At 40.9% G+C, this 13,210-nt stretch overlaps 1 protein-coding gene across 1 annotated transcript in view; it reads right to left on the bottom strand.

Annotated features, from left to right (window-relative positions):
• CD5 (CD5 molecule) overlaps nucleotides 1–13,210 on the bottom strand; it is a 42,680-nt gene that overhangs the window by 17,160 nt on the left and 12,310 nt on the right. Inside the window, exons 2-3 of the mRNA XM_058155229.1 lie at nucleotides 6,879–7,175; nucleotides 3,999–4,067 (exon numbers count right to left, since the gene is read on the bottom strand). Of these exons, the coding sequence (XP_058011212.1) occupies nucleotides 3,999–4,067; nucleotides 6,879–7,175 (366 nt within the window). The remainder of the gene's footprint in view (nucleotides 1–3,998; nucleotides 4,068–6,878; nucleotides 7,176–13,210) is intronic.

Raw genomic sequence — 13,210 nt, 5'->3', positions numbered from 1 at the left:
GATGATTTCGAAATCACGACCAAATACATATTCATGGAATTTCTTTACTCCTGAGACTATAGCCAAGGCTTCCTTATCAAGCTGGCTATAATTCCTTTCAGTTGATGACATGGTTCGGGAGTAGTATGCAATAGGGGCTTCTGTGCCATTTGGCAACCTGTGGCTGAGCACAGCCCCACCCCATAGGGAGATGCATCGCAGCTTAACACTAATGGCAGCGTGCCATTGTATTGGATAAGGAGGCTATCACTGATAGGAGATTCTTTACCCTTCGAATGCCCTAGCTTCCGCCTTTCCCCAAGACCATGCAGCCGTCTTTGCTAGTAGTTTATGCAGCGGCTCGGCTACTGTTGCCTTATTTCTTAAGAATACGCGTAGAAATTGACCAGACCTAAGAATGCCTGCAACTCCGTTTTGTTCTTTGGAACCGGGGCCTTCCTGATGGCCCGTACCTTGCTTTCAGTGGGGTGAATCCTTCTGTCTATCCGGTAGCCCAGGAATTCCACAGATTCAACCCCGATCTGGCATTTGTTCAGTTTAACTGTGAGACCGCAGACCGGAAAATGCCCAAAACTTTTCGCAGCCTTACCCCTAATTCCTCTAGATTCTCAGCGGATACCAGTACATCGTCAAAGTATGGTACCACCCCTGGTAGTCCCTGCAATAGCCGCTCCATTAGGTTCTGAAATAACCCTGGAGCCACACTAACCCCAAACTGTAACCGGGTACACTTAAAAGCCCCTCTGTGAGTCACAATTGTCTGCGCTTCGGCTGTGCTGTTATCTACGGGCAGCTGTTGATAGGCTTGGGCCAAGTCTAGCTTGGCAAAACTTGCCCTTGCCCCATTGAGTGCAGTAAGTGCTGTACCACCGGACGGGTAAGCACTCTTTGGCATCGCTTTGTTAAGCGTTGCCTTATAGTCAGCGCAAATCCGGACCGACCCGTCCGGTTTGACTGGGGTGACTATAGGGGTCTCCCACTTAGCATGGTCAACTGGCACTAGAATTCCCTGGTTTACTAGCTTGTCCAGTTCCCGGTCAATCCTGGGCTTTAGGCTAACGGGACCCTCCTAGCCTTTAGACGGATAGGGGCAACTTGGGGTCTAAGTTAAAGAAATAGGGGTCCCCGTGTACTTGCCCAGGCAGTCTCTGAAAACGTCCCCAAATTCCTTCATGAGTGCGTCTTTGAGGTTGACTTCATTTCTGAAGATTCCAGTCACTCCCATGCCCAATGCTCGGAACCAGTCCAGTCCCAACAAGCTTGGCAGGGTCCCATCGACTATGGTGATGGGCAGAGTTTTCTTGTATTGTCCATACTCGACGTGGACGGACGTTACCCCTCGAACAGGGATGCGATTTCCTTGGTAGTCTTGTACCTTTAATTTCTGTGTTTTCAGCTTGCGCTTTGCGAGGGCGGGTAAGGCTTTCACGAGGGTGTCCCAGGACATGATCGTGATCGCTGAGCCGGTGTCCACCTCCAATCGGCACGGCACCCCCTCAATCTTTGCTTTCGTAAAGATTTTTTCTAGGCGTGTTGTTGCGTGACCCACTCTCACGACAGTCTGATTCAACCGCGCCTTTTTGAATTGACCAATCACGGGCTGCCGCCGCCTCTGGTTGGTCAGTTTGAATTTTGGCGGAAGGTTGGGGTGCTCGACAGACCTGTGCTAGGTGCCCTTCCTTTCGCACCGCCGACAAGTCGCATCCTTAAATTTGCATTGTTGTTGTTGGTGTTGCCCTCCACAACTCGCGCAGTCACCCGGTCTTCTTTCTCCGGCCTCCCGGTGTGGAAGACTCCTTCCTCCTCACCGTCCGACTCGGCCTGGACCTCTTCATTGTGGACCGGGGTTGATTTCGCACCAGCTGTTGGTGCGACCTGCTTTTGTAGGGTTTCCGCCGCGTGGGTAGACATCTCATTAGCCCTGGCTTCATCCAGGCGTTTGCCAGCGTTAGTTGCTTTTGGACAGCAGCCGCCGCAAACGGATGTCCCTGACCCCACGAATGAGTTGCTCCAGCAATGCCTCTTCCAAGTCTCGGAACTGCAATGGTTTTGAGGCTTTCCTCAGGGCTGCCATGTATGCGCTGATGGACTCGCCTCTTGCTGCCTACGCCCCTGAATTCGTACCGTTGCACATACTTGGACGGCGTTGGTGCATAATGGGCTTTCAATAGGGTCTGTAGAGTCTGCCACGGCACCGATTGTACCGGCGTTGGCTCAGCCAGGGATTCTGCGGTGTCGAAAACCTCTGGACCACAGTGGCTCAGGAAATCGCTCGCTTCCTGTTGTCTGAGACTCCTTGAAGTTCGTTCGCCTCGAGGAAACACTCGAAACGAGCCATGTATGACCCCCATTTTTCCTTAGCTGGGTCGAATGGCGCTGGCGGTGTGTAGCTGGACATCGCTGCTTTCCGCCCCTTGTTTGCTGGGTTCGCGTCTTCCTGGTGACTTCAGCTTTTTTCCTGGCGCTCTTAGCCTCGAGATCCCACCTTCGTCGCCAGTGTTAGATTCGGGCAATAACGAGGCAGGAGACCAGGATAGTGACAACAGCTCTTTACTATATGGTGAACCCAGCAGCCCGGGCTGGGAAAACCCTCTCTTTATATTACTGCAACGCTCTCTACATGGGGCTTCCCTTGAAGGGCATCCGGAGGCTGCAGTTAGTTCAGAATGCGGCTGCGCGGGTGATAGAGGGAGCCCTCCCCATGACACCCATCCTGCGCAGGCTGCACTGGCTACCTGTGGCCTTCTGGGTGCGCTTCAAGGTTTTGGTGACCACCTTTAAAGCGCTCCATGGCATAGGGCGGGTTATCTGGGACCGCCTACTGCGACCAGATACCTCTCACCGACCCGTGCGCTCTCACAGAGGGACTCCTCAGGGTGCCGTCAGCTAGGCAGTGTCGGTTGGCGGCGCCCAGGAAGGGCCTTCTCTGTGGGGCTCCCACCTCTGGAACGAACTCCCCAGGACTCCGTCAACTTCCTGACCTTCGAACCTACCGTCGCGAGCTCAAGACACATTTATTCATCTGTGCAGGACTGGCTTAGATTTTTAAATTTAGAGGGGTTTTAAATTGATTTTAATATTTATATTTGATATTTATATTTCTATTTTTAATAATTCGGGCGCTAGAATAAGTTTTTTAAGGATTATTTTAATTTGTATATTGATATTGATGTTTTATATGCCTGTAAACCGCCCTGAGTCCTTTGGGAGATAGGGCGGTATATAAATTCGAATAATAAATAAATAAAATAAATAAATAAATATACAGTTTAGCCAGAGGCTTCATCCAATCAGCAACGTGCTTTTTCCCGCTCAGTTTTCCCTCCACAACTCTTAAAGATACATTACAACTTCCTTATGAATACTTTAGATAGGATCAATGGTGGGTTTCAAAATTTTCTACTACTGGTTCTGTGAGTGTGGCTTGGTGGGTGTGGCATGACTTGGTGGGCATGGCTTAGTGGGCATGACAGGGGAAGGATACTGTAAAATCTCCATTCCTACCCCACTCCAGGGGAAGGATACTGCAAAATCCCCATTTCCCCCCCCGATCAGCTGGGATTTGGGAGGAAGATAATAGATGGGGGCGGGGCCAGGCAGAATTTTTACTACTGGTTCTCCGAACTACTCAAAATTTCCGCTACCGGTTCTCCAGAACTGGTCAGAACCTGCTGAAACCCACCTCTGGATACGATACATGAAGTGTAGATAGCTAATACTCTACAGCTGTTTTGAATATTAACTCTATCAGCATTAGGAAACATTGTTTTGGTTTATAGCCTTGAGAAAATTTGACAAAGGTGGGGACAATCAAGATACCTTAATTGAAGAATATTTTTTTATTCTGAAATGTTTTAAGGGTGGGGAAAATGGGGAAAGTTCAGCTGCCTTCATGTTCTTGTGGGTGATCTAAAAATAACTACTCAAAGTTATTGGAAGTCAAGTAGCATATAAAATTAAGTCACTATCACCATCAGCAAAGATTTGAGTTCTCCTACCAAAGGGTTTTGAGGAGGTCACCGCTGGTGCTGTTGTAAGCTGGAGTACCGTGGTGCTTTGCACAGGAGCTGAAATGATAAAGATAATCCAAAATATTTTAGAAAGAAAGATTTCAATCCAAGAGATAAATTTATTTTATTTAGCCTATGGCGTATCATACGTGGACTAGCAATCTATATTAACATTTCACCTAGATTAATAAAACAAGAGATAAAGTTTCTGTAGCACCTCAACTTGTTCTTTAGTACTCAGCTATGATCTTGGCTTCACAACTTGCTAGGAAGTTAAACATTAATTCAGTTATTCACTTTGTCCCTTTCATTATGCCTTAGCTAGACTTCAACTTTTAAAAAACATATTAAGATTTATTAACCTATATACATTCTTATTTTTCTCTTTTATGAAAAGATTTTATATATATATATATATATATATATATATATATATATATATATATATATATATATAAAGATTATATATATATATATATATATATATATATATATATATATATAAAGATTATATATATATATATATATATATATATATATATATATATATATATACTTTTGTGTGTGTGTGTGTGTGTGTGTGTGTGTGTGTGTGTGTGTGTGTGTGTAGGTATTTGGTTATTCGGGTTTTCTCCCGTGTAAAATTGGAAGTGTCTTGGCGACATTTTGACGAAGTCTCATTCGTCATCTTCAGGCTTCAGCTTTGTGCTTCTGGGAGCAATTGCTCCCAGAAGCCTGAAGATGACGAATGAGACTTCGTCGAAACGTCGCCAAGACACTTCCAATTTTACGCAGGAGAAAACCCGAATAACCAAAGACCTACATACAAACACCCACGAAAACCTCAGAAAACAAATATATGTATATGTATATGTATATGTATATGTATATGTATATGTATATGTATATGTATATGTATATGTATATGTATATGTATATGTATATGTATATGTATATGTATATATATAATTCAGCCTTTCTTTGGGAAATGTTCAAGGGTAGCTACATAAGATACATCTGCACGAAATTTTCATGCCACATCTAAATTAGCCCTGCATCCCATGCCTTCATTTCTTTTTGATAGCTGAGCCAACTTACTTCAGACTCAACTGGGGGCCAGGAGGCACCTCAGAGGAAAGCCTGTTTGACAGTTTTGTTCCTCCGCTTCAATAGTCCAGGCAAGTAAGCAAGGATACAAGTAAGAAGAACCCCCAGAGACAGTCTGGGTCCCTAATATCCCTAATATGCATTACCCCTGTCCACCCATGTCTTTTTTTCATAGTGCAAAACAGAAGAAGGACCAGCTGATGTGCTATTTTCCATCTTTACTGTTTGCCTGTGTGTATAAATAGGAAAGCTGACATCTAGAGTAACCAAATACTGTTTTTAATACTAATGCTAATAGTAACATGCTACTAATTTAGTACCATGCTAATTGCCCACTATATTGTTTCCATTGCTTTGGGAAGCTCTGTGCCTTTTTGATATCTACATATATATTAATGTAGATTATTGACATTAAGTCCTTTTTATTTTTTGATCATATTTCATTCTCTCTGTTTTTGCTTTCCTTTTGCTGTGTATTGCCAGTTAACTGTTTTTGAAGGATGCTGAATTTTAAAAAATAAATGTCAAAGTATATTACGTACTAACCGAACTGAGCGGTGTCTGTGCTTACTCTGATCTTGGTATAGGGAGTCTGCTGGGTGCATAGTGCTGAAAATTATCCATACTTAATGTCTTTTCTTTCTATCCTTTCTGTGTTGAGTGGAATCATGAGGGTTTTTATGGCTACAAGACCTGAGGCAACACATTATGAGGTTGTGATTTGTTTACTTCCTACCCCCAGTGCTCTCATGTTGGGAAGCTGCAAAAAAATAAATAAATCTCAGATCCTCTTCCAAATGCTTTTGAAGGATGGGGAAGGGGAGCAGTGCAGTGTGGAAGTGCTCACAGTCTCTGGGGCTAAGGCACATAATGCAGTAACCTTCCTGAAGCCAGGCAGAGCGACGGTTCAAGATTCTTGAATGAATTCCTAAGAGAGTAGGCAAGATCCAAGTTTGGTCCTGTATGACTGGTTTCCAGTTCAACTAAATCACAACATCAGTTTCTCAGAGGCTGTCCCCATGAGACCCAGACTTTGTTCAAAGATAAGGTGACCAGACGTCCTCCTTTAGGGAAGACAGTCTTTCTTTTGTAAGTTCTGTCCTCTCTCGAAAAGTGTCCTCCTACACGTCCTCCTTTTCGATATTTGAAGATTAATCTGTAAATCTCCATATTCGATCGATGCCGATCTGATCCATTGTGTGTTATGTGATGTATTTGTATTTGACATGATGATTCGTCAAGGCTCGGTACAGTGGGCGAGACGTGATTATGAGACGCATGCGCTTTGCACGGGATAATTGTTTTGAGAGAGTGCGCTGTGCGCAAGTGGCTTTGTTTACTTCTTACTGAACACGACACAGCACACACACACACACATTAGACTCACTTCTTTCTCAGTGAATATTCAATCATACACAGGTGAGCACAATAATTCACATTTTATTAATTCATTATCTATTTAATAATTTCCAAATATGTATAATTTTATTTACAAGTTTATTTATTCAATTGAAAAGTACTCATTTAAATAATAATTAATAGGTATGTAAGCATAATTACAATATAAAATGTTATTGTTACAAATGTTTATTATGCATATATTATAGTGTACTCTGTATTATTGTTGCAATGAATAAAATGTTTCTTTTATTTACGATATTTTTTCCCTTCAATTTATTTGTTTCCTCCTTCTCATTGTAAAAAAGTTGGTCACCTTATCAAAGAGAGCATGCAAATAGGAAGGGGGTTGGTTGAACATACCTTGACAAACTAGGAACACACCCAGAGAGAAGAAATCATGGGAATCACAGGCTATGCAGCCCTTGAGAGCTGTCTCATTTCCTTGGCAGGTCATCAAGCAAGTCTCGTGCTTCTCCGATTCTTCAACATATGGTTGCAAGATCCCGAAGGGTAAGTGGCAACCAAGTTGTCTACAGGCAAGTTCTGCATTCTGCTGTGTAAAATTTCTGCTGTCAATCCTCTTCCATGTGGCTGCATGAAGCACCTCCAGCCACCCGGAACATCTGTAGCCTGTACCATTAAGCCTCAAATCCATTTCTGGATAGGAAAAAAAGAGGAATTATTGAGACCCTGGCAGATACATTGCAGTGTTGTCTCTCTTCCTCTCAGCGCTGCTGGGACCACCTGTGTATGAAGTGATTCGTTTGCTTTAGGCTCAGTGAGATTTGTGGACCAATTATGGTTTATTTATTAAACCATGGTTAAACATGGCTAGGCAATGTAAGTGGGATTTCAGAGTCCCTAATGTTGTGTGATTCAACGCGACTCCGTGTTTATTAAACTCAACACCTAATATTATGAAGACACACACAAAAAAAGGTACCTACTATATTTAAGAGGAACTGGGCTTCACAACCATCAGTAAAAACGAAAAAGCAAACATTATTTGTCTTGAAAAAGACATATCTACTAGCTTTTTTCCCCTTTCAGAAAAATGAAATCTGAACTGAGATTTGCCACAAGCTTACCAATCAACATATTTCCCATACTTTCATGACAATTAGATCCAAGCGAAGCTTATGCGTATTTACATAAGATAATTCCCACTGGGTTCAGATTTGCTTCTTAATCAGGGTTGGCATTTTGGTGCCTGAGGCAAAAAAATAAAATGGCGCCCCCTGCTCATTCCACACAGAGATGCTACGAAATTAGTAAATTTTATATTTCTATGCCTGGATAGCTTAAGGGGGCTTAAGAAAGACATAAGATAGGCCTTGTGACATAAAGAGCATTTTCCTCTAGAGAAGTAGATGCTGGAAGGTGCTAACAGATTTTCAATCAACCACCATGGTTTTTGTGAAAAGTAAGACAGATGACCTTGATGGAGATATGAAAAATCTGTCACCCAGGATCTTGCCTTACTCTCTACAGTTTCTCTCGTTCTGCTGCCTATGTGATATGCTTCCTTTAGTTTAGAGGAAAGAGTTAGAGGAACAGCTCAGCTCTGTCCTGACTCTAAAATTGAACCCAGTGATGAAGTGGATTGCTAACCTTCACTTTGTCCAGTGTTACAAGTGACCATTGGGGAAAAAAAAATAATATAAAATTAAAAAAAGTGGAACTGAAATAGGCTGAAGGCAAGAGTGCTAACCAGTATGCATGTTGCTTTGAAGGTGGCATCTATGCATCTAAGCATTTGCATTCAGCTTAATTCCATAAGTTCAGAGTACTTTACAATCCTAAAGCACAACAAAGAAACATACAAAATGCACCAAGAAAACTTTGCCTCTAAAATTATGACAAATATTTGTGCAAAATGGTTTTTCTGTTTATTATTACTTCCATACTTAATTCTAATCTTGTCATAAGCATCTTACTAAAATAGAATTAAAAAAGAAATTCCCAATAATGCCATGTCACTGGCTAAGTTTTTTTAAATAGTAATTTTATTAAATATTGCAATTACAAAAAAAACCACCCTAGTACAAATTAAAAATAAAGATTAAAAAGAAAAAAAATCAAAGGTAGAGAAAAGAAAGGAAAAGTAGAAAAATAGAAAGGAAAAATAAGACTATAATAAAGAAAAAGAAAAATATAAAGGGAAGTAAATTAGTCTTTAGCACAATGCACAAACAATTTTAGTAACTTATCACCTTCTCTTAAATACAACAAATGATCTCTTCTTTCATATCCCATTTCTTGTCTATAAAGTGATCCTTAAAGCTTCATCATTTCAGTCCTGATGTCAACAAAAGCAACAGGGTTGCAAGAGATAACAAACTATCTATTTTAACTACAAATCAACTTTGTATTCCTTCCCTTTACTTATAACAATTTTGATCTTTAGTCCCTTCAAATAATTTTCTAGTACAGTACTTGATTTCTTTTCACTTTTTCTCTGTCCCTTTTCACTCAAATTCTTCAAAGCTTTAACAAGTCTCCTTTGCAAATCTAATGTAGGAAAGTTATCCAGATCACTTTGTTATTTGCATATCCCTTTTAATTGTTCAAGCATCAGTCAGTTTGTTTTGTATGTCCAGTGTAACATGTTTTTCCATCTCATACTTGAAGCCTGTCATTTTTAAATCCATTTTCAAAGCATTCTCAATCATGTCAGGTATAACCTGTTCATCTTTCATAACATTTATTAGACACAGTCTATCCATAGAGGCAGATATTCTTAAAATTAACTTCTGGATTCATTGTTCAAAAATATCCTTCAGTATGTTCAATGTTAAAATATTTGGCTTCAAACTTAATTGTGAGTTGAGTTTGAGTGTTCTTCTCCTTTAATTATAATCTTTAGTTCTCTCTACTTCCCTCAAGTCTCCACCTTTTAACATCTTATATTATGGATAGTCCTTGCTTAATGGTCATTAGTTTAGCAACCATTCAAAGTTATGATAGCATTGAAAAAAGTGACTAAAATCAGTCCTTGCACTTATTTCGTAGAGTTCCCATTATCCCATTATCATTATTTAGATGTTTGGCAACTGTTGTGCATTTATAATGGTCACAACATCCTGCAGTCATGTGATCGTTATTTACAACCTCCCCAGGTAGCTTCTAACAAGCAAAGTTAATAGGAAAGCTAGCAGGGAAGGTCTCAAATCACATGATACAGTCACATGATATCTTGCTTAATGGCCATGGTGATTTGCTTAAGGACGTAAAAGGTCATAATATTGGGTGGGTCACTTAATGGCTGTACTACTTAATGATGAATTTTCCAGTCCTATTGTGGTTGCAAATTGACTACCTGTATTATGTTTCTGAAAAGGAATTAAAAGCAAATTTCCCATGGGAAGAAGTTTTTATAATTAACTCCAACACTTTATTTTAAAATTATCTGGTCCATTAGTAACTTTTTAAAATCAAAGTTTTAATCACCCTTTTAGTATTTATTCCATTTTTGAATGCCCTTAATCTTGTATTTAACATTTCTTTCATTAAGATTGGAAGAAAATTTACCTGGCACTGTAAAAACATGTTGATCCAAAGGTTCCTAATAGCTGCGAAGCAAATGCAAGCAATCTCAAAAAATGATTAAAAAAGGAATTATGCGGACTTAGTGTCCTTTCAAAGGGACCAACCGCAGTTTGAGCAAGATGGCTATTCTCCTGATTTCCCAGTGCTAAAAACCCACTAGAGACTATTGTCTTGCAGTTTCCTCATCTGGAGCAGCTGTCTGGAGCACTTATGGGATTTCTCAAGTCCTCTCTTGTCTAGAGAGGAATTATTGAAGAGTCAGTCCATTCACTGGCTCTTGAATGTGTCATTGACTCCACTTTTTGCCAGAATATCACTGGCTAAATTCCAAGTTCTACTGAATGTGGCCAAATCCATCCAGGGCTTACCCCACATCTTATAAGATGAATGTCACTTCTGGAAAGCTGTGATACAACCTTTCTAAGGCTCTTTCATAACATGATGATTGAAAGAGCCCATTCCCAAAGCTCATCACTCATTTCTTTGCTTCATAATAGCTCTATTAATGTGCTTTCTTCTAATCCTTGAATTGACAAGAAAATATATCAGCATGAATTGTACTGTCCTGGCAATTGAATTCTATTCTGTCTGAGTAAAGAGGCTGGCAAATGGTCCTGTCCTTAATTTTTAATGCAGTACAATTTAAGGGCAATAATTAGTTGGAACCGCTCAGCTTGGTTTATACTTCTGTCCACATCACCTCCCAGTGGAAAATGCATCCAGCAATCATTCTCCTTAATGTGAGGCAGGGGGTAGTTGGGTGAATGCAAGTAGAAGCCTGGACCAATTATTTACCCATCTTTCAAATTGCCTTTATGGCCATTCCTTGTCAATTTGTTTTGAATATGACTCGGGTACATTTTTGAAAGAGCATTAAAGGTGTCCTTTGTCCAAAACTGACCCAGCAGACAGATCACAGGCATGGCAGAGTAAGCAGAATGAAAAAGCAAAGAGCTCTCCTAGTATATATCAGGTGGGTCCTTCGACGTTCTGCTCTATTTACCTACAAGCGATAATAATCGCTCCAAACATCCAAGTAGTTCTTGTTCCCTGAGTTTGCAATATAGGGAGTCATGGAGGTGACCACCAGAAAACTACCGCAAACTATCTAGTCTTCTTGTAGAATCCGTTTCCTGTTCTGGACAACATTCTAGGACTGAGCTGAGACCCAGCCTCAAAAGGCTTGATACCAGATCACACTCATGGAGGAAAGGTTGGATGGAGCAGGAGATATGGGAGACATCTCCTCCAGCATCCCTCCTTCATCTTATTATCTCCTAAGAACCAATAAAAATGCTGTAAAAGAAATGCAGCTGCATGAAATTCTTCAGCACTGGCCCTGTTGTCTGTCTGTTGGCATGCAGAATTGCACTTATGGAATTCTATACAGTATTTATTTCCATTGACAGGAATGAGTACGTGTAACAAAGGTAATACTGCATGTTTTTATTTTATGGCTTACTGCAAGTAAGGGACCAAGTGTGTGCTAGTAGCAAATGGCCAATGATTGCATTGTGACCTCGCAGCCACAAACGCTCAGAATTATGCAAAATAATGTAGGAGTAGCACAAATCCCTACCCCATTAAATAAATACATTTTTGAAACATGGCCACGTAAAGTTCAATGCTGACAGAAGCTGTGGAAATTGCACATATCTATGACAGAGCTAACAAAAAAAGCTGGCAGGACCTTGCTCTCATATCTATTAAATTGGCCTTCTTTGCAGTACAGGACTAGTGCTGTCTAGCATTGTCTTTTGTCAGAGCCTCCTTCTAAAACACAGATCTAATGCTTTTCAAAAGAAAAGTATAATAAACCCTTGTTTATATAACAGACCACATACTGCCTGAATTGTGGTTTGTGAGGAAGCAGTGGGCAGGTATGTCTTTGGACACCAGGTTCTGTAGTCCAACACAAAATGACCATGGAGAGCAGTACTAGCAAGAGGAGAGGGAGGGGCATGCCTGCAGAAGCCTAAAGTGGCCAATAGGATACCTTCTAGCTGGCATCATAGATCATGTTTATCGTACAGAACATTGGGGGGAAAAATGGGAACACTACTTTAAAACTGGAGCAGCTATGTTCGACTTTAAACTGCCTCACCTAGAGTTCGGAATGCTTTAAGCTTCCTCACCTATAGTGTTTCTCAACCTTGGCAGCTTGAAGATGCGTGGACTTTAACTCCCAGAATTCCCCAAACAGATGAGACACACCAGGGGTAGTCAACCTTTTTATACCTACCGCCTACTTTTGTATCTCTGTTAGTAGTAAAATTTTCTAACCGCCCACCGGTTCCACAGTAATGGTGATTTATAAAGTGTATTGTCGTCTGCGCATGCCTCTCACGCATCATGGATTGGGTTGTGGGGGGCATCGGCTACCCGCTCTGCTTGTCTATTACAGCTAGGTGGTATGGGGGGAGATGTGCGAGCTATTCTGGGACGAGGCTCTTTTGTTTTTGGTCGCACTATAGTGCCATTTAGTTTCACTTCCATAACATGAACTAAACTTATGCGCGGGCGATACAAATAGTATATTTTCAGAAGTTTAAATTGTCACGGGGAATTTTATGAAAACTTAATGAAAATGTTTTTAAATAATGCTATGAATTTTTTTAAAACAGTCAATTAAATTTAAAAAAAGGAAAGTGCTTCAGTATTGGACAAAACCCTTACCGCCCACCATGAAAGCTGGAACGCTCACTAGTGGGCGGTAGGGACCAGGTTGACTACCACTGAGATACACTGAGATAAAGGAAACAATAGGAAGACATTTGCTTTAAAAAGAGTTCATGTAGCATCTTCATGCCATGGCTAGAGAGATGAGACGATGAGGCATGTAGATGAGATCCGAAAAGCCACATCTGCCAAGATTAGTTCTGTGCCTATAGGAGAGATTCACAGATTCACAAATTTTGCACTTTGCTAAAGCTAGCCTGAAATATTTTGCTGCCTGGACCAAAGATCAGAGATTCTTAGGGGGTTTAGGACACGTGGTATACTGCACTCTCCTTCAAAACTTTACTGCCTTGCAACATCCACTACCTGAGGTAAAGTTTGTGCTCTGTTTAATAATAAGACTGGTCCTTGCATACTGCTTTGAAAGATGTAACCTATTCTGATGAGTATGTTTTCAGGGAACG

The sequence above is a fragment of the Ahaetulla prasina genome, chromosome 1, assembly GCF_028640845.1.
Source record: "Ahaetulla prasina isolate Xishuangbanna chromosome 1, ASM2864084v1, whole genome shotgun sequence".
Taxonomy (NCBI): domain Eukaryota; kingdom Metazoa; phylum Chordata; class Lepidosauria; order Squamata; family Colubridae; genus Ahaetulla; species Ahaetulla prasina.
Note: the sequence above shows the minus strand (reverse complement) of the source record. Positions and strands in the feature narration are given on the sequence as shown.